Source organism: Dendrobates tinctorius, unplaced genomic scaffold, assembly GCF_039654945.1.
Source record: "Dendrobates tinctorius isolate UK_male_01 unplaced genomic scaffold, ASM3965494v1 ptg000158l, whole genome shotgun sequence".
NCBI classification, from domain to species: domain Eukaryota; kingdom Metazoa; phylum Chordata; class Amphibia; order Anura; family Dendrobatidae; genus Dendrobates; species Dendrobates tinctorius.
Genome location: NW_027361825.1, coordinates 6,478,980 through 6,505,100, shown reverse-complemented (window position 1 = coordinate 6,505,100; position 26,121 = coordinate 6,478,980). Strand labels below are relative to the sequence as shown.

Here is a 26,121-nt window from a genome sequence, read left to right as displayed (position 1 = left end):
TTACCGCCCCCCCGTGTGCGTGACGCCGCTGTGTTACCGCCCCCCCGTGTGCGTGACGCCGCTGTGTTACCGCCCCCCCGTGTGCGTGACGCCGCTGTGTTACCGCCCCCCCGTGTGCGTGACGCCGCTGTGTTACCGCCCCCCCGTGTGCGTGACGCCGCTGTGTTACCGCCCCCCCGTGTGCGTGACGCCGCTGTGTTACCGCCCCCCCGTGTGCGTGACGCCGCTGTGTTACCGCCCCCCCGTGTGCGTGACGCCGCTGTGTTACCGCCCCCCCGTGTGCGTGACGCCGCTGTGTTACCGCCCCCCCGTGTGCGTGACGCCGCTGTGTTACCGCCCCCCCGTGTGCGTGACGCCGCTGTGTTACCGCCCCCCCGTGTGCGTGACGCCGCTGTGTTACCGCCCCCCCCGTGTGCGTGACGCCGCTGTGTTACCGCCCCCCCCGTGTGCGTGACGCCGCTGTGTTACCGCCCCCCCGTGTGCGTGACGCCGCTGTGTTACCGCCCCCCCGTGTGCGTGACGCCGCTGTGTTACCGCCCCCCCGTGTGCGTGACGCCGCTGTGTTACCGCCCCCCCGTGTGCGTGACGCCGCTGTGTTACCGCCCCCCCGTGTGCGTGACGCCGCTGTGTCACTGCCCACACTGTGCGTCCCGCTCTCACTAGTCCCCACTGTTGGCGATGGCGGAAGCTGGTCTGCGTGGCACTGCTCTGTGTACACGACTCTGCTCTCTCTGACTTGGCTCCACACGGCTCTGCGCTCTGTGGCACACGGCTCTGCGCTCTCTGGTTTGCTGCGAAGCACACTGCTACTCTCAGAACAGCGGTCCCGGTCTCTCTCGTCAGGTGCAGCACTGCCTGTCAGCCCCGTGTGTGTGTATGACACCGCTGTAGTACTGCCCCCGTGTGTGTATCACCTACTATTCGGGCACGGACTTCTCCAGGAAGTCAGTGTTACTGTTTGGGTTCATCCCACATGAACACAGGGCATTTCTCGCCCTTTGCTCTGTCATATGCGTGACAGCGTAGCAAATACTGCATCTTATCGGCAATAAAATCATTACCCCTGGTCAGAGAGCCATGGCTCCCTCGTTGTCAAATGACAGCGTGAACCTGCAGCTGTGGTCGGAGGTAAAAAGTTTACCGCCAGTCACTGGCATAGGTTGATGGGCTACTGCACCCATGAGCCTACTCCTGCTGTTGCTAATAACAGCGAGTGCAGGTGGCTGAAGGGAGTATTCATCAGCTGCTGCCTGCGCTATAAATAAAAAAAAAATTGAAAGTGTGTGTTCCCCTGTATTTTTCATAATCAGCCAGGAAAAGCTGACAGCTGTGTGCTGCATCCCTCAGCTTCAGCAAGGCTGGTTATCAAGAATAGAGGGGTCCCCACACTTTTTTTAATTATTTGAATTAAAAAAAAAACAAAAAAAAAAAAACGCGCCCCCCCCCCCCCCCAACACACACACATTTGTAACAACCAGCCAACCTAAAGCAGACAGATGGGAACTGGTAAGGGGCCATGGATATAGGCCCCCCCAGCCTAAAAATAGCAGCCAACAGCTGCCCAGAAAAGGTACGTCTATTAGATGCGCCAATTCTAGCGCTTTGTCCGGCTCTTCCCACTTGCCCTGTGGCAAGTGGGGTTCATATTTATGGGGTTGATGTCATCTTTCTATTGTCCGATGACATCAAGCTCACGGTTAGTAATGGAGAGGCATCTGTAAGACGCCTATCCATTATTTATCATAAAACTATAGGATTAGTAAAGACTCAGCCAGAGTAAAGTCTTTTATTAGAAATAAAACACACTTTTACTTTTTTATTTAAAAATAACAAACAGTTATACTCGACTAACGCCTAATTCTACTGAAGTCAATGTCTCCTGTAAAAAAACCAAAATAAAAAACAACAATATCCCTCACCTGTCCGTTGTTCTGTCTAACACCGTAATCCATGTCTGGAGATAAACAGTTTTCAACCTGTACGGTGCCAATATGGAACTGTCCATGCTGAGAAGCACTGGTCAATGAGCTGCTGCGAGCTCAGCATCGGTGACTAGCGGTAATGTCATCAAGGTTACTGCCGGTCACTAAGGCTGCGTTTCCAGCCAGGATTTTGTTTCTGATCTCACTGCTGTATTGTGAGACTTTTTTTTACTCACTGTGTTAGCGGGGATCTCACCGAGGTCACTGCAGTTCAGGCACCCGGCTGGGAACGCAGCCAAAGTGACCAGCGTTAACCTCTTTGACGTTACCACTAGACACTGATGCTGCCGTCGCCGCAGTTCATGCCCCAGTGGTTCTCAGTCTGGGCAGTCACATCTTTGCACCATTCAGGCTTAAAACTGTTTATCCCCAGACATGGATTACGGTGAGGGATATGGTGGTTTTTTATTTTTGTTTTATTACAGGGGATGAGGGCTTCAGTAAAATTAGGTGTTCGGTGAGAATAACTATTTATATTTAAATAAAAATAGAAAACTGTATTTAATCTTAGTTGTAATAAAAAGACTTTATTATGGTTGTGTGTTTATTTACCATATAACTATAGGATTAGTAATGGATAGGTCTTATATACTCCTCTCCATTAGTGATCCATGACTTGATGTCACCTGACAATACAAAGGTGACATCAGCCCCACAAATATGAACCCCACTTGCCACCGCTACAGGGCAAGTAGGAAGAGCCGGGCAAAGTGCTGGAATTGGAGCATCTAATAGATGAGCCTTTTCTAGGCGGCTGCGGCCTGCCATTTTTAGGCTGGGGGGGGGGGAATCCATGGTCAGCCTCAAAATACCAGCTGTCTGCTTTAGCTTGTCTAATTGTCCGTTTATTTAAATTAAAAAAAAAAAACGCTGACAGCTTGGTTGCCGTCCGCAGCTGTCAGTTTTGCCAGGCTGGTTATGAAAAATACAGTGGAATTTTTTTTTTTTTTTTGTACAGGCAGCTATTGAATACTCCCATCAACCGCTGCCTGCTCTTGCTGTCATTAGCGGCAGCAGAAATAGGTTGATGGCAGTAGTAATCTCATCAGTTGATGCCAGTGACTGGAGGTAAACTTTTCACCTAACATCACAGCTGCATGCTTGCGCTGTCATTTGACAGTGTGTGAACGGCAGCTCTCTGACTGGCAGTAATGATTTTTCCGCCGATCAGAGGCAGTGTTTGCCATTCTGTGTTGCCCCCCAATTCAAGTTATTGTGGTCCAGGTTCAGGCACTGTTCTGGTACCCGAACCGAATTATTTTTTTTTTTTTTTTTTTTTTTTACTGTTGGACCAGACCTAAACATCCAGGGTTTACTACTATAATGCTGCTCCCTATATATAAGTATATGACCACTATAATACTGCTCCCTATGTACAAGAATATAACTACTATAATACTGCTCCTATGTACAAGAATATAACTACTATAATACTGCTCCTATGTACAAGAATATAACTACTATAATACTGCCCCTATGTACAAGAACATAACTACTATAATACTGCTCCTATGTATAAGAATATAACTACTATAATACTGCTCCTATGTATAAGAATATAACTACTATAATACTGCTCCTATGTATAAGAATATAACTACTATAATACTGCTCCTATGTATAAGAATATAACTACTATAATACTGCTCCTATGTACAAGAATATAACTACTATAATACTGCTCCCTATGTACAAGAATATAACTACTATAATACTGCTCCTATGTACAAGAATATAACTACTATAATACTGCTCCTATGTATAAGAATATAACTACTATAATACTGCTCCTATGTACAAGAATATAACTACTATAATACTGCTCCTATGTACAAGAATATAACTACTATAATACTGCTCCTATGTACAAGAATATAACTACTATAATACTGCTCCTATGTACAAGAATATAACTACTATAATACTGCTCCTATGTATAAGAATATAACTACTATAATACTGCTCCTATGTACAAGAATATAACTACTATAATACTGCTCCTATGTACAAGAATATAACTACTATAATACTGCTCCTATGTACAAGAATATAACTACTATAATACTGCTCCTATGTACAAGAATATAACTACTATAATACTGCTCCTATGTACAAGAATATAACTACTATAATACTGCTCCTATGTACAAGAATATAACTACTATAATACTGCTCCTATGTACAAGAATATAACTACTATAATACTTCCCCCTATGTACAAGAATATAACTTCTATAATACTGCTCCCTTTATATAAGTATATGACTACTATAATACTGCCTCCTATGTACAAGATTATAACTACTATAGTATTGCCACTATGATGTTATATAATGTTTATCCTATTTGTAGATGGAGCTGGAGATGGTTCTGGGGGTCACGGTGTCTAGCAGCAGCTGTCTGACGTGTGACCCCGGCACTGGGCTGGTTGCTTACCCTGCAGGGTAAGTCCATTTCTATTTGTCCTGTGTGGATGTCTTCTGTAGGGCCAGTGGCTGAATGTGTATCCAGGTGTTAGTCTTATTTTTTTTCCGCTGTTCATGGATTTTCTCCTCTTCTTTCCCAGATGCGTCATTGTTCTCTTATGTCCGAGGAAGAACAAACAATTTCACATCTTCAGCACGTCCAGGTAAATTCTGGTAACCGACAGATATTCCCTTTTATAAGTTAATAATTCTAGTGGCGTAATAGATCTTTCACATTCTCAGGAGGCCACGGAACCGTTGCTATAATTTGCATGTGTGTCCAAAAAAAATTTAAGGACTCAAATTCCATAATGCAAAGTCTCCTAATTGTTCAATTAAAGGGGTCCTGCCACCAGTTTAAAAGTTTCCAGTTTTTGCTTTTATTGTATTCCCGTTGCCCCCTTTGAATATCCAGTTTGGGTTTTTTTTGTGCTCAACCCCTGAGGTCCTACTGTTTTAGCAGGATCAGTTCTATGCCTGTTTACCAGATTTTGTGGGTTTTTTGTAGCTGGGGATGGTGTCCCAATGGTAACCATGTGATTCCTTCCTCCATAGCAAACAGCTGAGCGCGCTGTCCTTCTCTCCCGATGGGAAATTTATCGTCAGCGGAGAGGTGAGTGGAGTCTTCCAGTTTCCATGGGCTACACCTTGTATGATCTCTGGGATCCCCCCGATCACTACAACACTCCCATTTCGTGGGCCTATGCGACCATTTTCCAGTCCTTCTCTTTTGGATTCGTCCCCCTGCTGCTAGTGATCAGGGGGATGTCATGAACTGGAGGTGTGAGGTTGCCCCCCAGTTGTCAGGGATTTATTATTTATTCAGTCGCCACGACAGCACCACGAGAGAGGGGATCTGCCTTTCTAGGACAGGAAACCTACAGACATAAAAAGGGTGGCCCTCTCCCTCACTTCAGTTTGGTTTCCTGTCCCTGACAGACGAACCTTCGTCAGACATACCTGCGTCAGAAGATTCCCGGGGCCGGCTGGTCGGTTCAGGCAGCAGGAGGGCCCCTGCCGCGGCTTGCCCGGTATCCTGGAAGCGCCCACGGCAGGGGAACTGTGAGTGAGGCGACAGCATGGCAAAGCACCCTCCACGGGGAGGGCTGACTTTAGGGGGCCCATCGCCACGTGTACCGGTAAGTACACGCGCGGGGTCTCCCTCCTTCGGGCTGTGGCCTGCTGGCAACGTCTGGGGCAGGTATTCTCCCATCTGGTGGGGCGGCGGTGCGGTCTCAGCGTGTGCCCGCCGCCGTCGGGGCGCGGCCGCTGTGACGCGTCGGAAGGGGGGCGGTCCATGATGACGTGGCTGGCAGCGCGGTCCAATGATGCGGCTGGGCGTGCGCAGTGGGACCGGCGGCGTGGGCCTCCGCCGGGCCAGGTTGGCACCAGCGGGGGCGGAAGGGGGGGTACCGGGGGCCACGTATGGGCGTCGCCTGGCGGAGGCACGTCCGTTATGGGCGTCCCCAAACATGCAGTATAGTATCGGGCAAGCCACCCGGATTCGACTGCTGGCCCCATCCGGGGCGGGTACTGTCGGGGGAGTGCCGGCTATTTAAGGGGGCTGCAGGAGCATCCAGGTACTTCCAGGCCATTACAGCAATGGATTCGTCGGAGCAAGCAGCAGCCGCATCGCCAGAACGCCCGCAACAGGATAAGCCCCGTGCTTCAGCTTCCCAACGGCGGTCTAGTGGCAGTAGCCGCCTTGCTAAAGCCAGCCAAAAGGAGGATAAGTCTGGCAGGTCCTCAAGCCGCAGAGACACTTCATCAGCTAAGAAGGACCCCCGCAGACTACGGTACCACTTACTACAGGCAGGGGGTAAGTGATCTTCGTGAAGGTTCACTTGGTGATGTATTGTCTGCCCTTATGTTCCCTCTCCCAATGTAGCAGGGACAAAAGAGTTCTGCTAAGACCAAACACCACGAGTGTGCCGAATGTGACGTTCCCCTCCCTGACGGCCACGGGAAGAAACTATGCAGACCCTGCATCCAGAACCTCTTAGCGGAGGAGACCCCAGACCTGACCACCACTCTGAGAGTTGGTTAGACAGGAGATTAAGTGCTCCGGTAAAGCCCTTTCGCAGGAAAGATGGTTAGAGAAGTAGAACCTGGGCTTCCGCTTTCAGTCTCAGGGAGCGACTCAGGGGAACTGAGATCAGATTCAACACCTTCATCCTCCTCGTCCTCAGAGACGAGAGCAGGTCGCCCATGTTTTCCGCTTGACCAGATAAATCTGCTAGTAAAAGCAGTGAACACCACTCTTGGGATCGAGGAGCCCCAGTCAGAAAGTTCCATACAGGATCTTATGTTTAAAGGACTGGACAGAAAGTCTCGTAGATCCTTCCCAGTTATTGATAAGATAAATTCCCTAATTATGTGGGAGTGGAAAAGACCCGAAAGAAAGGGTTCCTTACCGCCAGCGTTTAAAAGTAAAGATACCCGTTCGAGGAATCAGCATCAGCCACATGGGATAAAGTCCCAAAACTAGATGCGGTGGTGGCTAAGGCCTGCAAGAGAACCTCTCTGCCATTTGAAGATTTGGGTAGTATAAAAGATCTGCTGGACAGAAGGGCTGATGTGTTCCTTAAGGGGTCCTGGGAAACTTCAGTGGGATCTCTTAGGCCAGCTATTGCAGCCACGTGTACAGCCCAGTCTCTGATGGTGTGGCTAGATAGCCTAGAAGAACAGCTCAGGGACAAGGTCCCTAGGGAAGAGATACTATCCTCCCTCCCTATGATCCAGGGGGTAGCCGCGTTTCTTTCAGACGCATCAGCGGACTCTGTAAGGCTAGCGGCCTTATCTAATGCCGCCTGCAGAGCTAAAATGTTGGCCAGGGGACATGCAGGCCAGGTCAAAGCTGTGCAACATCCCCTGTGAAGGTGGACACCTGTTTGGCTTGGTGCTGGACGAGCTATTGGAGAAAGCGGTTCCCTTACCTAGGGAGACCCTTTTACAGGCGGGACTATAACAGAAGGTGGTTTGACCGTAGAAGCTCAAATAGAGGGAGAACGAAAGACAACACCAGCAGGAGGAAAGGTAGAGGATATATGTTTTCCTCTCGTGACCGCAGAAAGCCGCAATGACTGACCAGGTCGGCCTGGGAAAATATCTCAAATAGCCACTGGATCCAGAGCGTCATTAAGACGGGGCTAAAATTTGAGTTCCACAAAACGCCTACTAACCGACTTATTTTTGACTCCCGTTCGTTCTTCCTCTGCAGAACTGGCGTTAGAGTCTGAGGTCTGGGAACTTCAGCAGAAGGGAGTCCTGGTGAAAGTTCCAGAGGTGCAGAGAGGTAAGGGATTTTACTCCCCCCATCTTCTTGGTCAAAAAACCTGATGGCTCCTTCCATACCATCATAAACCTTAAAGGCCTCAATAAATTTATTTTCATCTGCACCTTCAAAATAGTCAGTTAAATCTGCCATTAAGCTGCTGTTTAATGGATGTTTCACGGTGGTGGTAGACCTCAAAGACGCCTATTATCACGTCCCCATACACGTAGATCACCAACGTTTCCTAAGAGTAGCGGTTTCATTAGGGGAGAATAGTAAACCACTTCCAGTTCAGGGCACTTCCATTCGGGGTGGCGGTTGCATCACGAGTTTTTACTAAAATAATGTCGGAGGTTATGGCTCATTTACACGAACAGGATATTCTCATGGTCCCTTATTTAGATGACCTACTAATTGTGGGACACTCAGTCGCATTGCTCCGCACAACTACAGAAGGTAATAGTCAACCTTCAAGAGTTTGGATGGATTATTAGTTTAAAAAAAATCACGGTTACAACCTCTGAAAACGCAGAAGTTCCTTGGTCTTCTAATAGATTCCAGGTTATAGGAGTGTCTGTTACCAGAAACAAAAGTGGCAGTATTCAGCGACAAACACTCAGGGCAATACAGAACCCTTCGGTCACTTTTGGGCTCACTCACTTCATGTTTACCAGCGGTTCTCTGGGCCCAATACCACACCAGGTCTCTGCAGTGGGATGTGTTACACAACACCTGTCGGTTAGGTCACCTAGAGGGAAAATTTACACTGTCCCACGAGGCGGTACATTCTCTACGGTGGTGGACTCGCATACCAAACCTGCGTAGAGGGGTTTCGGAGTCATAACTACAGATGCTAGCCCCAGGGGTTGGGCGCGTATGGGGGAGATATGAGTCCAGGGGGTATGATCACCACAAGAGCAGGGCTATTCGTCTAATATGAAGGAATTACTAGCAGTAGAGCGGGCCTTAAGTGGTTTCCTTATGTCCCTACAGGGCCGACACATCAGGCTTCTCTCAGACAATCAGGTAACTGTAGCCTACGTTAACCACTGGGAACGCGCTCCAGAGCTTTAATGGAGGTGGCAAATCATATCTTTGCAGATAGCCGAGGTTCATCTTCTATCCCTTACAGCCCTCCATATAAAAGGGAAACACAATATTACAGCTGATTTCCTAAGCCGCAGCATGCTCAAGCAAGGAGAGTGGGTACTAAACAGGGCCGTCTTCGAACAGATCAGGCACGTGGGGGTCCCCAGAAATAGACCTGTTCGCCACCAGAAAGAACAGCAGCTACATCAATTCTGTTCGTTGAAGACCCGCTCGCAGTGGACGCTCTCCTGATCCCATGGAATTTTTGCCCCCCCACCCACTGAATCTAATACCGATAGTGCCGAGGAAGATTCGGGAAGACAGGGCCCGCATAATCCTGATGGCTCCATTCTGGCCCAGCAGGCTGTGGTTTCCTTGGCTGAGGAAGATGTCGGTGACCCAGCCATGGATTCTCCCTGAGCTCCTGGATCTCCTCTCCCAGGGTCCAGTATTCCACCCGCGTGTATCCATTCTACATCTAGCGGCGTGGAATTTGAAGGGGCACTACTGAGTAGGAAAGGTTTTTCCTGAGGGCTAGTCAACACCCTATTGAAAAACAGAAAACCTTCCACTACAAACATCTGTCAGGATTTGGAATAGATTTTTGTCAACCTCAGGGGCGGAGGTTGGTCAGAAAATCCGTATTAACCAGGTTTTGGAGTTCCTGCAGAAAGGGTTAGAAATGGGGTTAGTCACAAACACACTCAGAGTCCAGGTCTCAGCCCTAGGGGAATTATACAACTGCAACCTAGCGAACGACTACTGGGTATCCAGGTTCATAAAGGCAGCAGCTTGGACTAGGCCGATCATTAAAAGGAAGCTAGTTCCCTGGGATCTGAACTTGATGCTATTGGGTCGCCCTCCCCGGGCCGTGGGGTACTCGGTACCAGGCCGGTGTCAGCGGGATGTGTCACAGCAGCGGTGACCCGGTCCGTGGCCCTGGGCGCCCAAGTATTAGGGGAGATTGAATGATGGAATGTAGTTAATGGAATAGTTTGTGACACCACCTGTGGTGTTCGGCAATTGAGATGTTGAGCCGACGCTGCATGCAGATCCTCTGGGGCTGGTGGTGTTGCAGCCAAGATGGTGAAGCTCCCCACAGGTGGAGCTGTAGCCCCAGGGCAGTGTAGATGTTGGGGGAGAGGAGTGGCACAAGCGGTGTAGAAGCTGGTACCCAGATGTAGCGGTGCTGGGTACGTTGGCGCAAGAATGAATGGAGGACACCAGGGCTTGTAGTTCCAAAGCTTTACTCAGAGTCTGTAGTACACATACAGGTGCCTGCCTCCGTGCTGTGTCCTCCGGGTCAGGGACTCAATCAACCTCCAGGTCAGATGGAATGCTCCCTTCCAACACTCCGCCAACATGTACCTTTCTGAACGTCTCCTCTTATAGCGCCTTTAAGTGTGAAGTACTCCTAGTACTGAGTTACACTGGAGTGCCTCCTGACAGATGTTCCCAAGAACTCTACTTGTACGGCACAGTTGTAGCCTGCTTCGGGGACTCCTTACTCCTGAGTCCTGGCTCACTATCCAAGTTGCTGTTGTGCCCCCAAGTCTTAGATGGGAGTAGTGCATTTACAGGTCACTACTCCACCGGTGTCTGCTGTAGGACCATTAGTATCCATACAACCTCGGGGACCGGGCCCGGCCTTGCGCTTAGAACTTCTAGGCAGGGTTCTCTCCTAATCCACGTCCTCTGTTCCCTTTTACTCCTTCGTTCCGTACTAGTCTCTCCTTCTTATGGAAGATCAGGTTTCGGTTCAATGTCTTTCTCCTTCTTTCCTTTCCCGTGCCAGCAGACCCAGGTCACTGAGATCTGCTGCAGCACCTCCTTCCTCCATCCCTCTCTCAGGGATCTTCTTTTCTCACTCCTCTCTGAGTGACTCTCCGAATGACTGACCTCAAATCCTAAACCTTCCCGCTCTTTTATGTATTCTAACTCCACCCGCCTCCCAGCACGTTTCGTGTTCCAAGCAGGGAGCCACCAAAGGTGCACTGCTACACTCCAAGCAGGGAGCCGTAATGTGGCTTTGCTGAACTACTGTGTTGTGTGGGATGCAGGTGTTAGAGCGTGGTCAGGAGCCTCCAACTTACCTGGATGGTAGGGCACCACACCTCAGGAGGAGGTGCACTACCTCTGTGGCGACTGAGCCTCAGGGGCGCCACACTATCAGCTTTAACAGAAGCCCCATTTGAGCCTATTGATTCTGCGCCTATTAGGATCCTATTCTTCAAAACCGCCCTACTGGTCGCATTGACATCGGCCAGGAGGGTTAGTGACCTACAGGCTCTCTAGACTTTCTCCGTATACTCAGTTTAGAAAAGACAGAGTCATACTAAGACCAGACCCCTTGTATCTGCCCAAGGTTGCTTCTAAGTTTCATAGACTACAGGAGATAGTCCTTCCCTCCTTCTGCCCAAACCCTGTTAGCTAGTCAGAGCAAAAACTTCACTTACTAGATGTAAGAAGATGTCTCCTTATATTAAGGCCACAGACTCCTGGAAGAAGGACAAATCCCTATTCGTTTTCTTTTAGGGAGTTAGGAAAGGGCTTAGGGTGTCAAACACTGTAGCCAGGTGGATTAGGGAGGCAATTTCTCTGGCTTATACAGCAGGTGGTGCAGAAGCTCTGGAAGGCGTGAGAGCACACTCCACCCGAGCTGTGGCGACATCGTGGGCAGAATGCTCGGAGGTATCCATCGAGGACATTTGTAAGGCAGCTACGTGGTCCTCTCCATCTACGTTCTTTAAACGCTATAGATTGAACTTGGGTGACTCCTCCGATCTAACATTTGGGAGAAAGGTGCTTGAGGCAGCTGTCCCTCCCTAAGCTCTTTACATCTCTAATTCTCTTGTGGTGCTGTCGTGGCGACTGAATAAATGCTTAGCTACTTACCGGTAGCGGTGTTTTTCAGGAGCACATGACAGCACCTTTCCATTCCCTCCCTTTCTTTGTTCAGCACCTTTTTTTCGGGTAAACCTTAGACACGGGTGTGAAGAGTATTTAATCGGATGTGTATATATATATATATATATATATATATATATATATATATATATATATATATATATATATATATATATATATATGTTGCTACTAACCAGGTAGGTCCTCTCATGCTCTGTAATCCAACTGAAGCGAGGGAGAGGGCCGCCCTTTTTGTCTGTAGGTTTCCTGTCCCCGAATGGCGGATTCCCTCTCTTGTGGTGCTGTCGTGTGCTCCTGAAAAACACAGCTACCGGTAAGTAGCTAAGCATATCCCTCCAATTGTCACAAATTTACTATTTATTAGTGGTCGTGGGTTATATAACCACCCACAACTTGTGTTTCCACCTTCATTTCTGGTTTTGGAACTTGCAGCTCTCTGGCACCCCTCTTGCCCTCAGGTCACTCAGGGAACTACACCTATGATAAGTAGTCACCAGAAAGGCTGCCTTGCCATTTACTGGCTATTAGGCACTCTGCAGCAAGGGCGGTATATATGTCCCCAGACCCAGGGAGGGTAATACACACACATAAAACCTCTGTTCCATCATTGCCAGAGTCTCCCAAATCCCCAGAACACTGTGCTGCCCCCAGCTCCTCGTTCTACATAAAAATCAATATTGGGTCAGGAGCCAACTCAAAAGGTAGCTTAAATTTTAGTGTGGTGAACGTGGCGGTACTTTATAGCGCAAGTAAAGCGAAACTAGTAAATTTTATAGATTTACTCCAGAAAACATAGGCAGTGTTTACAAAAATAAAAAAGTTACAAGAAGAGACATGATACAGTATATACAGACAATTACAAAATAAAATAGATTAAATTATGAAACTTGCATATCTCAGTCAATGGCACGCCATGTGGAGGAGGGGGAGGGGCGCCTTCCCCAAGGGAAAATGGTCTATCAGCACAGCTTCCTAGCTGGCATCCTGGGCGAATGACGACTTCCTAATTGGGCATCCTAGCCTTATACTTTCTGCTGGTTGACCTCACTGGGCTGGCGGAGTTAGGGTATGCACTCCCCTTTTGAAAGTTACTTGAAAACTTAGCAGTGCCATAACTCTAGCTGCAAGGCTCACAGCGTGTTGACAGGAGTGTTATAGTTTTTCTGACGCAATTAGCTTTCATTTAAGTTTAAACATGCCGTGGCGGTTTGGCTCGGTTGGGTAGAAATCCGATTCTTGGATTCTGGTTGTCGCCAAAGATTCAAAACCCACCTGTAAAATGTTTGTCCTGCCCCTATGAACATTCTTTGTTATATTCAATCTGAAATAAACAAAGGAACCATGTGCTTTTAAACTGATCACAAACCACACTCTCCAGGGAGGGGAAAGAGTGGGGTAGAATTGCACACAGGGAGAGAGGGACTGCAGCTGTGTGCCTGCAGAAACAAAATGGGGGAAGGGCAGCATGTCCTCTTACAAACCAAGGAGATGCAGCAGAAAGCACGGTATGTGTAATCGAAACCATCCCAGCAAATTTGAGGAGAGCTGATGCATCTTTTTTCAGGGGATAAAATTGTTATATTTATATATCTCTCTTATGGCCTCAAAACAATTTAATTATTTAATTAAAAAAAAAAAGAAAAATCCCATAACTTGAACTGTGTGAGTCATCCTCGTCTCTTGCGGTCCTACTTGTCTATGTGACTCTCCAATTGAACCCTGCCTACCGACTTCAGTAATGATCGCAGCATGGACGACATGGCCTGGGAAATCAGTGATTTGGCTGCAGCGGTCACCTACTCGTCTGTTTTTCAGGTAACAAAAAAAACAAAAAAAATCCCTTCAATTGTCTTTTTTTCAGAGTGGTCACAAACCGGCGGTCCGAGTCTGGGATGTGGCCGAGAAGATGCAGGTCTCCGAAATGCTCGGTCACAAATATGGGGTCTCCTGCGTTTGTTTCTCCCCTAACATGAAGTACGTCGTCTCAGTGGGGTATCAGCACGACATGGTGGTCAATGTTTGGGACTGGAAGGTAAAGGGGTTTTTATTTTATTTTTTTTTCTGGTGTTTTGGGGGGTTTGTTTTTGCTCATGTTTGTGGTTTTTTTTTTTTTCCATTTTATCTTTTTGTTTTGTGTTTTTATTATGTGTTTTTGCTCTTTTCCATTTTTTATGTCCAGGAACTATGCCATAAATGTTTGCTGTTCCCCTCAACGTCCATTCTGCATCATGTGGAAGGGTGCAATTCTCACTCCTCTTTCCTTACAACTGTGCTGCTCCTCAGTTATTCCTCCTGGAAAATGACTAGTTTGCCTGCTCTCCCCTTCCTGTTAGTCATTAGGGCAGGGGCCCGGTCTGAACCTGGTGGATTTATACTGGTTTTGCGGCTTTTCTATGACTTGGATTCATTCTGCCATCACGTGTGGTTTTTTTTTTTTCCCCCAGAGCAGTTCCCAAAGTTCATCTTATTTCTCACCTAAATATTTTCCCGTCTCCGCAGAATAATAATATAGTGGCGAAGAACAAAGTCTCCAGTAAGGTCAGCGCCGTATCCTTCTCTGAAGACAGCAGTTACTTTGTGACTGCTGGCCATCGGCACGTGAAGTTCTGGTACCTGGAGAGCTCGCGACAGTCCCAGGTACGCACCAACTTGTAAGTTTAGGTTTCCCCCAGTAAGTTTGATTAATCCTTCCTGAAGTGTCTGAATTCTGCAGGTGAATGGGACTGTTCCTCTGGTTGGCCGGTCGGGGCTGCTGGGCGACCTCCATAACAATGTGTTTGGCGGAGTAGCGTGCGGCAAGGGGCAGAACGTGAGGAGCACTTACTGCGTGTCCTACTCTGGGGTCCTGTGTCAGTTCAACGAGAAGCGAGTCCTGGAGAAGTGGCTGAAGCTAAAGGTGGGAGAGCGGTGGATATTTGCGGGTTCCCCTTGTTGCGGTGGCTGCTTTGGCTCACCGTCCGTGGTGTCCTCTTTACATCAGGTGGCGTCGTCCAACTGCCTGTGCGTCACCGAGGAGTTCGTATTCTGCGGCTGCGAGGAAGGAGTTGTCAGGATGTTCAAGGCACACAACCTCCAATACGTGACCGATCTCCCCCGACCTCACAACTTGGGCGTGGATGTCGCATTGGGCCTCGATGTGAGGTACGCTGAGCAGCTACAAAGGATGCGGACGCCTTCAAAGACAATCTTTGTCGTTGGCTTGTAGTCATTTTGGAGTTGGGGCACTTGAAGAATGTTGTACCGTTTTGGCTTTTACAGAGTTCTTTTCTTCACATTACTGGCTGTAGAATGAGTTAACTAGGGATCTGTCAGTGAGCTCATTCTGGGAGAGTTTTTTTTTTTTTTTTTATCAGTCTCTTCAGCTGAACTTAGATGTGGTCATAAATCTGCCCAAAACAGATTAGAAAGAAACAACTCTTTGAATAAACTATTGAAACAGTTAATTTCCTCATCCCTCCTCCCCCCCCCACCAATACACAAGACTTTTCACACTTACACGCTGTCTCGTCAATTTTATTTTTGCTCCCTTCTTTCTTTTTAGCTCGCTCTTCGCGAAACAAGGCCATGGAGGCCACCCGGACACATCCGCCCTGGTTTACGACCACGGCAACCAGTGGCTGTGCTGCGTGTACAATGACCACAGCATCTACGTCTGGGACGTCAGTACTATCCACAAGGTGGGGAAGGTCTATTCAGCCCTGTACCACAGCTCCTACGTGTGGAATATAGAGGTGAGCGGACACGATGACTAAATGAATTTGTAAGGGGCCCTATTCTCAATAGAGGGCCCGGCCAGCTGCTGCATACACTGAAGCGTCTGGCTGTTCCGTGCTCTCTCTACGGGCGAGCCGCTGCCAAACTCCTTCATCAGCAGCTCATCTTACTGATTACAAAAGGGTCAGACATGCCACATCCTAATATCCCCCAACAGTCCTCGATTGTTGGGGGCCCCATACACATTAGACTGTCGGCTGATATCGGACGGTTAGCAGCAGCGAGAAACTTTCACCAAATTTCTCATGTTGAGCTGGACATGGACACATGATATAACAGTGGCTGCAGGGCAAAATATAATGTTTTTGTTTTGTCTTTTTTAATTTTGCTCCTCCGTTGCGGAGATATTTAGCAATCAAAGTATTTGGCACGTAATGAGTTAAAACCCACTTGGATTTAACTTTATCAGTTTTCACTGGGAGAGTGTCATTTTTTAATTTGAGTATTGCTGCCTGCTTACGACTGGTCAGCATCATACATGGAGAAAGGAAGTTCACGCCTCAGTGAAAACTGTCATTATTTATTTATTTTTTTTACCCAGACCGTTTTCACTGGAGGCGTGTACTTTTCTCCCTGTATGATGCTGAACAATCCATAAGCAGACAGCAACACTCAAAGGAAAATGGAACATACCCACCATACTGTAGATTAGAACAGACTTATCAGTGTGTGAGATATGTCAGCCTAGTCTAACCTCCTGCATGATTGGAGAGCACAGATGACTGACAACTTTCAGATATAGTCCCTGCATGGATAGGGACAGCACAGCTGAGTTAAGCTGTGTCACATTATAAATCATTCTTTCAGCTTTACTGTTCTCCAAGCATTGTCACCTCTACCAGACTGTTAGGAGATGTGTCAAAATCACAAATGTCTGCTGTAATCAAGCAAGTTCTCGGTCTGCAGTGAGATCAGGGCTGACAATGTCTGTATGAGAGGTGATGACAAGAACAGACAAAAGTAATAAGGGCTCTGGTATTGCCGCTGAACAAGCACAAGTTGCTTGAGCACAGCAGACATCAGTGTGGATACTGACACTCAGAGAACTGGGCTCTGAAGAAGTTTGTTAGAATGAATCAGTTGCTGTACATTTGTTCCTGCTCTTCTTTTTAACTCCAAGGGTCTTTCTCGGGATCTGTCAAGTCACACCCCAGCAAAGGGTAATGAATTGCTGAACGCTGGAGGTTATACTGCCGGGACCCACTCCTATGCCAAGAAGCGGGTTATTAAGCGCCTTGTTAGAATGGAGCATCTGCCTTGCGTACACTCCCTTCTAATGGGGTATTTCAGGACCTGTGAAAGTCAGACCCCCAGTGATCAGAGATTATCCCGCATGATGCAGAGAAATGATCCCTTCTCTTCCCAAGTTAGAAACACTCTTTAGAAATAGCACAAATGTTTTTGTTCTCTAGGTGTACCCAGAGCACAGGCTGAAGCCAGGTTTCGCCCCGGGCTCATTTTTCACCTGCTCTTCTGACAACACCGTTCGCTTATGGAACCTGGAGAGAAGCTCCGAGCTGGGGATGAAGAGGAATATCTACAGCCATGTGAGTATCTGACATTCTACCATCTGTGAATGGGCTCCTACAAAATAAAGACGCCCCGCCTTGATAATCTACCGTTTCATGTCTACGACTCCTAAACACACCTGTGTCTTAACGGTTTTAAACTAGAAGAAAAATCACGTCACCTGATCAAATGAATAAATTGCTCAACTTCAGAATCTAACTACACAACGTTTGTAGGTAGCTTGTAATCATGGAAACACACAAGTCTGCGTAGGTGCTGAATACTGTACTGTAGGACATTGTATTTTTGGCAACGTTTCTTCATGTAGTTAATTTTGATGCGTTAGAGCATGATAAATACTATGTCACTATCAGGACTAGCGACTTCCTCACCACATTTTATCTCTATATTAAACTTTATTACAGTAGATTTTTTTTTCTTAATTTTAATTTGTTTTTCTTCTCCTTATTTAGGATTTGTATAAAGTGATTTATGTAAGTGACAATGTGGCACACTTGAAGGACACCTCCAGCACCTCTGAGAAACCTGAGCCCAAAGACTCAAAAAGTGGAATTCGTGTCCTGAAAATACGTTATGATGGACGTCACTTGGCCTCTGGTGACCGGACTGGAAACATACGGTAATTCTCTACTGTGGTATCGTGTAAACGTTGGAGATGGAGAGAGTTTATATAAAGCGTTTTCCATTTCTTCCTCTGTAGAATCTATAATTTGGGAACCTTTGAGAATATGATAACAATTGAAGCACATGATGGCGAAGTTCTGTGCCTCGAATACTCCAGGCCATGGACCGGTATGTGATCGTATAATCGTCTCATCAGATCCACAACCTGATGGTGTTATTCTGAAGCCTTAATCTTTTGAGAAATGCAAGAATATAGCTGCTTTAATACTGACCCTATGTATAAGAATATAACTACTATAATACTGCCCCCTATGTATAAGAATATAATTACTAGAATACTTCCCCCTATGTATAAGAATATAACTACTGTAATACTGCTCCCTATGTATAAGGATTTACAGTAGCTATTAGAATTGCTTCCCCTGTGTACAAGAATATGACTGCTACATTACTTTCCATGTCGTTTCCCCCCCCCCCGACAGCACTATTGAGGTCCTCCTTTTTATCCTTGCTGGGACAGAAAACAACAAGAGGTTAAAAGGTCCTTCCCATCCCCACCTCTGTTTTTCCTGTCCCAGTGAGGGGAGCAATGATGAGAGAAAAGCTCTGGCGTATCCCTCCTGGCTGTACCTGGCAGACCCAGCCTCTCCCTTTCCACTGTCTGTGGCCGACACTCTCCAATAGGGGGGTCCCTCAACCTACCTGGTGAGTGCTGCTCCCGGGCTGCGAGCTGCATCTTCCTACCGGGAGGCTCTCGGCTCCCGTGTCTGCCTCCGGCGCGCTGAATCCCCTATGAGCACACTTCCGGTTTTGTCATCTCTGCAGGCCGGGCAGAGCACTTCTGAGTCGCAGCCAGTGTGCATTCCACGGTAGAACACAGGAAGTATCTGGCTGAGCAAAGGGATAATAGTGGCGCCTCATGATGGGTATTGTATAAATAAGATCCTAAATGTCTGTAGGCTGCCCTACTGTATGCTTGGACATAGAGGAATCTGCCAAAACTGAGGTTTCTTCTGAACAATGTCGGGGGCACGTGAGTAGAGGGTTAGTGAGATACCCCTTACTGAACACCTAGAAACACATGGCATATACTCTGTGTATTCTAGGGGGGAGCATACACCTCTGCAAAACGCCAAAAATGGATGACTAGAAAGCAGGGAAGTGTAGAAAATGCACTCTGTGAACTCTGCATCTCAAAGGTCATCAGGGAGGAGTAGTCATCTCTGCTGTCTGATATTAGGTCCATTATCAGAGAGGAGGTCCAAGCCTCTATCTCGGGTCTTGTCCACATGCACGCTTCTCAGCCAGAGTCCCAGGGTGGTCCCCGTGCCAAGAGTCAAAGGGAGATGGAGTAGACCTCTGAGGAGGACGTGTACTCTGGCAAAGGAAGAAGGGGGAAATGATTGCAGACCCGCCAGAGGGAGGGAAGAGATACATTTTTCTCCTTTGAGGACATGGACTAACTCCTCCGGGCAGTCAAGAGCACCATGCAGGTGGAGGAAACCCAGAAGTCCCACTCCATACAGGATCAGATGTTCGGTGGGTTGAGATCCCAGTGGAACAGAGTCTTCCCAGGCTACAGCCACATCCGCTCAATGATCATAGAGGAGTGGAAAGTCGCCGAGAAAAGGCAGGTTATTCCTAGAGACTTTAAGCTTGTAAAATAATGCTTATCCTGTAAAATACTCAGGACTAGTTACCAGATAAAAATATAGTGGTTTATTTGGATTCTTCCATCAAAGAAAGGATTATTACAGAAAAACATAAAAAAAAATAGATGAAAGAGAGATTGTCCATTAGTTATTGCAAAAGCGACATGTATTCTTCTTCTGAGATCCACATGGCAAATGGCCTCTGTCTCTCTTAGGCTTCCTTGTAGTAAAGTAACATACCAGTTGTTCAGTTATGTCATCTTGTGTCTGTGTCTCATGATGGTGAGGGAAGGATTCAGCGACCTCTAGAGTTAGCCATGAATTATATACGTCTCTTGAAGCACGTGGTCTCTACATATATGGAGCTGTCTTTCTACCATGAGCCAAGCTTAAAAATAGCCTATGTCATTTTAGCTAGCAATGTACAGAACTGGGTGTAATAAGAAATATTTAACGAATTATTAATATTTAACAAAGCTTCGCCTGCCCTTCAAGCCAGAGGACATTAAGGCTGTGTGCACACGTATGCAGAAAATTCCTGACTGAAAACCGGACTCCTTCCCAGACAACGTGCGTTTTTTTTATGCATTTTTTTTCTCGGAGCGTCCCCAGTCACATAGAAAATAGCTAGAAATGCGGAATTTTCTGCAAAATTAATGAGCATGTTGCGTTTTTTACCACAATGCATTTTTTTTTGCGGAAAAAAAACGCATCAATATGCACAAAGTGCGGAATAAATTTTAATGAATGGGATTCGTTTTTTAAGCATTTTAGTTGGTAAAAACGTGAAAAAAACCGCTTACGTGTGCACATACCCTAAAGCCCGGGAGGACGTCCACAAGATCGATGTGCCCATAGCCAAGGTGGCGAAGAGGACTTTGATCCTATTTGAGGATTCTTCTAACCTTAAAGAGCTTATGGATTGGAAGGCGAATGGTCTCCTTAAGAGAACCTGAGAGACGTCTGTGGCCTTAATTCAAGCCAACATCGCGGCAATCTCTGTCGGTCCATGCACATATGGGTCGATGACCTGGAGGAACACCCTTCCTCCTCCTAAAGCTAGCTACTGGGTTCATGGCTGATGCATCTGCAGAATCCGATTCGCAGCCAGGAACAAAGCCTTATCTAATGCTGCCTGGCGAGCTATTTGGTTGAAAAGATGGTCGGGGGATACGCAGTCTAAAAACAAGCTGTTCCACTCCCTTCTCGGGCAACAGTGTTTGGTCCAGTTCTAGATGATATTCTAGGAAAGGCATCAGATTAAAAGAGGGGGTTCCTTCAGGAGAAACCAAAAAGTATCAGCCCTTTCATAGACCCCAACCCGACCAGAAGTCTGGCTATAAGGGGAAGGGTAAGACTGAGAGGTGGAGCTACCCCAAATGATGTAGGGGTAAGGACTCTCTCTTTGGTTCTGGAAGAAAATGACGCTGTGAGAGTTTGGGGACAGCTAGGACAGTATCTGGAAAGTTGGCAAGGGTTTTCAGAAAATCAGTGGATGTTGGGGATAATCTCTTCGGGTTACAGAATAGAGTTTACCCAGACCCCGCCAGGGAGAATCCTAATAAACTCCCGCCTCCGGTGCCGCTTGCCCCATGTGGTCGGATGTTCAGGATCTCTTGAAGATTGGAGCAATAGTCCCAGTGCTTCAGGAAGAAAAGTGCAAAGGCCACTATTCCAGTCTCTTCTCAGTCAAGAAACCCTCGGGAGAGAGTCGCACAGTAATAAACCTGAAACCTCTAAATCGCTGGGTAAAGTACAAAAAGTTCAAAATGGAGTCCATCAGGTCCACGTGTCCCTTATAGACAAAAACATGATGTGTACCAAAGAATGCGTACTATCTCACGATTCCATCCATGCTTCCTTCCAGTGGTACTTAAGGTTCACCCTAAAGTTCCAGGGGGAGAACTTCACTACCAATTGCGTTGTAACGAATGTAAGCGGAGGCAGAGATGGTGAAGTTCACATTCGTTTTCTCCTTCGCCTCATTGGGGGACACAGGTACTGTGGGTGTATGCTACCGCCGCCTGGAGGCTGACACTAAGTGAAAAAAAGAGGTTAGCTCCTCCACCGCCGTATACACCCTCGCCCCGATTGCGGGCGGATATCAGTTTTACTTAGTGTCCGTTGGAGGCACACATCTGTTTCTCCAGACTTTTTTTTTTTTTTTTTCCCTCCATGAAGATGAGACAGGGGCAACGGACCCTATTGAAAGGGTCCGATTTCCCCAAACCAACAACCGACGAGCACGTGCGAGTGTCGACTCCACGTATCCTCTCCCGGAACGTGGGACACTATGTCGGACTTAGCCCTGATCACCCCTAAGTATTGAAACCATGGGCTGTACAGAGGCACAAGCATAGTGTGTGCGGCCCCCACTGCTCCACCAATGCTAGACTGCGGTGCTGCAAGGCGGTGGACGGTCCCTCTCCTCGCCCCTGGAGGGAAAGACGGAGCTAGTGTGCCTGCACAGTCCTATATGTGGCCCCCCTCCCATCTACCTGAGCTGGGAAGCTGAAGAATCATCATGGAGGGGGAGCTGGAGCCCTTAGCCTGTTCATCGGAGATCGGCGGATCCGCACATCCAGCCAGGAAGCCTCAGCCTGGGACTCCGTGGATCCGCAATCCCCCCCCCCCCCCCCCCGTCACGGTCATGCATCGTAAATCGAGCCCGCGGGCGGAAGTCCCGCCTACTTTCCTCGCATCATTTATCGGCGGCCCGCCCCTCACGGCCTGGGCGGGCGCCGAAGAAATTGAGCCCCCGGCCTCGGACCATCGCTAGGCCACATGCCGGAAGTACCGCCCCCGACACTCTTCTTCTGCCGACGGCCCGCCCCGCAGCTGTGGCGCGCGCTTCCTTGAACTGGAGCAACGCCCGGCATGTCCAGGACACGTGGGGGAACAAGACTGGCAGATACAGCATGTCCGGAAAAGCGAAGACTCACACGTTTCTATACGCTGCCTGCATCTCTTGTTGGGCCACTTTTCCGCAGGCGCAGAGCAAGCGATTATGCGAAGCCTGCGATTCTGAACGCGCCCAGGAGCCCTCCCCTGTGACTGGGATCAGTGTATCAAACCCCCCGGAGTGGGCCCTATCACTGTCGCAGTCCATGGCGTCGCTTACGAGAGAAATTGTCCCTTCACGCCCCAGATAGGGGGAGGGACAGTGGCTCGCCTGTCTTAGAGGGGTCCTCCACCTCTCAGGAGCCTCCGGCCTGCAGGGGCCGCTCTCACTCCAGGCAGACCTGGAGGAAACTAACCCACACGGCATCGCCGAGTCCATCCGGTGCCTTGGCATCCGTGAGTTCCGCTTCTTGCTTCCCGTCACCAGTGGTCGACAGCGAGCAAACTTCAGATTTTGACTCAGACAGACCCCTTGACCTGGAAAACTCCGGGGTCTCGTGAAACAGTGGACAGCCTCATCAAAGCTGTCAACCAGACTTTGGGGATTGAGGATGATTCCACCTTGGCTTCAGGTCATAAGGTGGCATTTAAGCAAGTTAAGAGACCGCATAGAGTATTTTGCACTCACCCAGAGTTCGAGGACATAGTGCAGCGACACAGGGAACGGCCGGACAGACGCTTCTCGGGTCAGAAGACCCTCGAAGCGAGGTATCAGTTTGCCCTGAACCTCTGTAAAAAATGGACGGAATCCCCAGCGGTGGGTCTACCCGTGTCACGCTTGGCCTCTAAGACCCTGTTATCCATACCTAGTGGTTCTTCTATTAAGGATCCTACGGATCGTCTCATAGGGAGCTTGGCTCGCTCAGTATTTGAGGCATCAGGCTCAGCACTCTCTCCCTCGTTCGCAGCAACGTGGGTGGCCAAGGCCTGATTTCTTGGTCAGAACTATTAATCAAAGCCTTGCAGGATAGGTACCTACCTGCAGAAGTATCAGATCGCGAGTCAGATCGCTATGGCTAGGGATTACTTAATCAATGCTCTGGGGCAGTTTTAGATTTCCCCTTTTCTTGCTTTAGGCTTATTTAGCCCTCCGGCTGTGACGAGGCGTCTAGAATCATCGTAGGTATGCTCCACGGCTGCTGTTAGTTGTATGGTTAGGATCAGGGGTCTGCAATCCGCTTAGTTACAACCTCTTTGGTTTTCTGTGACTTGGCTTGGTCTTGTTTTCCTCAGTGACCCATTCATAACACACGCCTCCCGATCAACTTGTTGGAGATACGAGCAATCCGGCTGGCTCTGCGACATTTTCATCACCTTCTAGCAGGCCGCCCCGTCCGGATTCAATCGGACATCGCCACGGCGTTGGCTTACATAAATCAAGGAGGCACCCGCAGCATACAAACCATGCGCGAGGTAGGGCACGTTCTTCATTGGGTCGAGAGGAACCACTCTGTGATATCGGCAGTCCACATCCCGGGCGTGGAACTGGGTGGCAGACTTCCTCAGCCGGCAGGGTCTTGTCACTACACCCTGAGATTTTCCAACAGATTTGCCAACGGTGGGGGACCGGATGTGGATCTGATGGCCTCCAGGGTGAACGCCAAGGTGCCCACGTTTGTTGCTTGGTCCAGGGACCCGCAGGCAATCGCTGTGGATGCGTTGGTTCTGCCATGGAACCAGTTTCGCCTCCCATATGTTTCCCCAGCTGCCACTTCTCCCAAGGGTCATCAAGAAGATCAAAACAAAAGGGGGTTCCAGCGATTCCGCTGGCCCCGCCGAGTGTGGTAGGCAGATCTGGTGCAGCTGCTCGCCGACTTCCCTTGGTGACTGCAAGAGCGCCCAGATCTACTGTCCCAGGGTCTGATCTTCCACCCGAGCTCAGGGACCCTGTGTTTGACGGCATGGCTGTTGAATCTTGGATTCTAACCCATGCGGGGTTTGGGCGTGAGGTGGTTGCTACAATGGTTAGCGCCCGGAAGCCGGCCTCAGCACGTATTTACCATCACACCTGGTAGGGGTTTTTTTTTTTTTTTTTTTTTTTTTCTTGGTGTCGAGGCCGTGGTTGTGCTCCACTGAAATTCTCTATCCCCAACATCTTGGCCTTTCTCCAGTCTGGCCTAGACTCAGGGATAGCTCCAAGCTCCCTCAGGAGACAGGTATCGGCTTTATCCGTCCTGTTCCAGTGCAGAATTGCTACTAATTTGCAGGTGAAGACTTTCATCCAAGGAGTCTCCCATTTGGTACCCCCCTATAGGGCGCACCTGGACGCCTGGGACCTTAACCTGGTCCTAAGCGTTTTGCAGGAAGCCCCATTTGAACCGCTACAGGATGTCTCTTTGTTGTACCTGTCCTGGAAGGTGGTATTCCTGGTAGCCATAACGTCTATCAGGCGGGTTTCGGAGCTGGCGGCCCTATCCTGCCGAACCCCGTTTCTCACTTTCCATAAGGATAAGGTGGTTGTCAGACCAGCTCCTCCCTTTCTGCCGAAGGTCATTTCCTCGTTTCACATTAATGAGGATATTGTCTTGCCCTCTTTTTGTCCAGCACCGGTACACTGTGTGGAAAAGGCCCTGCGTACGTTAGACCTGGTGAGAGCACTCAGGAGGTACGTGTCGCGGATGGCACCCTTTCGTCAGACAGACACGCTGTTCATGCTCCCCGAGGGGCACAGGAAGGGACTCGCTGACTCAAAATCGACCATAGCCAGATGGATTCGTTTGACTATTCAGGAGTCCTACCGCATCAAAGGCGCGCCGATTCCAGCAGGGATCAGAGCACACTCTACTCGGGCAGTGGGCGCCTCTTGGGCGCTTCGGCACCAGGCTTCGGCGGAACAGGTTTGCAAAGCAGCGACCTGGTCCAGCCTGCACACATTTGCCAAACATTACAATATCCATACTCAGGCTTCATCGGATGCAAGCCTGGGTAGAAGTACTCTCCAAGCAGCGGTAACGCACCTTTGGACAGGAGGTGTATGTAGCTTGGATCGGTGAGTCAACTTCCCACCCAAGGACTGCTTTAGGACATCCCACAGTACCTATGTCCCCCAATGAGGCAAAGGAGAAACATGGATTTTTGTGATAAACTCACCGTAAAATCCTTTTCTCCAAGAAGCTCATTGGGGGACACAGCACCCACCCTATTAGCCAGTTGGCTCTTGTTTGTTTATTTAAATATGCATTTTCGTTTGATATTAGGGTGTTTTTTTTTCTGGACATATTATCTGTATTAAGGCTGATTTTGTTGTTCTCCTACTGCTTTTGCACAAAACTGATTTCTGCCCGCAATCGGGGCGAGGGTGTATACGGCAGAGGAGGAGCTAACCTTTTTTTTTTTTTTTTTTTTTTTTTTTTTTTTTTCCCCTTCACCCATGACAGCACACCTGAGATTGGGATCTGCCCCGCCAGGACAGGAACCTACTGATATATAAGGGGTGGCACCTCTCCCCCGCTTCAATTGGGTTCCTGTCCTGGAAGGGAATCTCACTGTCAGCGGTGCCTATCGTGGGTAAAGGTCCCAGGCCCGGGAAGAACAGGGTGCCTCACCTGTAGCGCCGGCCGTCAGGTCCTGGAAGCACAGTCCCCGGTGATCTTTCGGGCTCCGGGTTCGCGCGGGCGTGGCGGCTCCACCGCGCCTCCCTCCCCCCCGCGCATGCCTGCGGCCTCACTCCCCCAGAGCACCTAGCGAGGGAGAGCCGCGGGAGTCTTCCGGCCGCTGACGTCAGCGGCACAAGGGATCATGGGCGCGCGGACTGACGTCAGCTAGGCAACGGTATCATGGCGCCGGGTGTGACGCCGGCTTTTCCGAAGCGGTCGCAGGGGGGAGGGGAGGAGACACCCACCAGGATGGAGGCGGGTTATTTAAACAAGGAGAACGGCATGGTGGGCGGTCAAACATGGAGT

General features: G+C 48.7%; 1 protein-coding gene across 1 annotated transcript in view; it reads left to right on the top strand.

Annotated features, from left to right (window-relative positions):
• WDR62 (WD repeat domain 62) overlaps positions 1-26,121 on the top strand; it is a 76,900-nt gene that overhangs the window by 4,841 nt on the left and 45,938 nt on the right. The window contains exons 2-12 of the mRNA XM_073548831.1: positions 4,335-4,426; positions 4,549-4,611; positions 5,003-5,060; positions 13,600-13,770; positions 14,238-14,375; positions 14,452-14,634; positions 14,719-14,879; positions 15,280-15,469; positions 16,925-17,059; positions 17,495-17,661; positions 17,743-17,834. Of these exons, the coding sequence (XP_073404932.1) occupies positions 4,335-4,426; positions 4,549-4,611; positions 5,003-5,060; positions 13,600-13,770; positions 14,238-14,375; positions 14,452-14,634; positions 14,719-14,879; positions 15,280-15,469; positions 16,925-17,059; positions 17,495-17,661; positions 17,743-17,834 (1,450 nt within the window). The remainder of the gene's footprint in view (positions 1-4,334; positions 4,427-4,548; positions 4,612-5,002; positions 5,061-13,599; positions 13,771-14,237; positions 14,376-14,451; positions 14,635-14,718; positions 14,880-15,279; positions 15,470-16,924; positions 17,060-17,494; positions 17,662-17,742; positions 17,835-26,121) is intronic.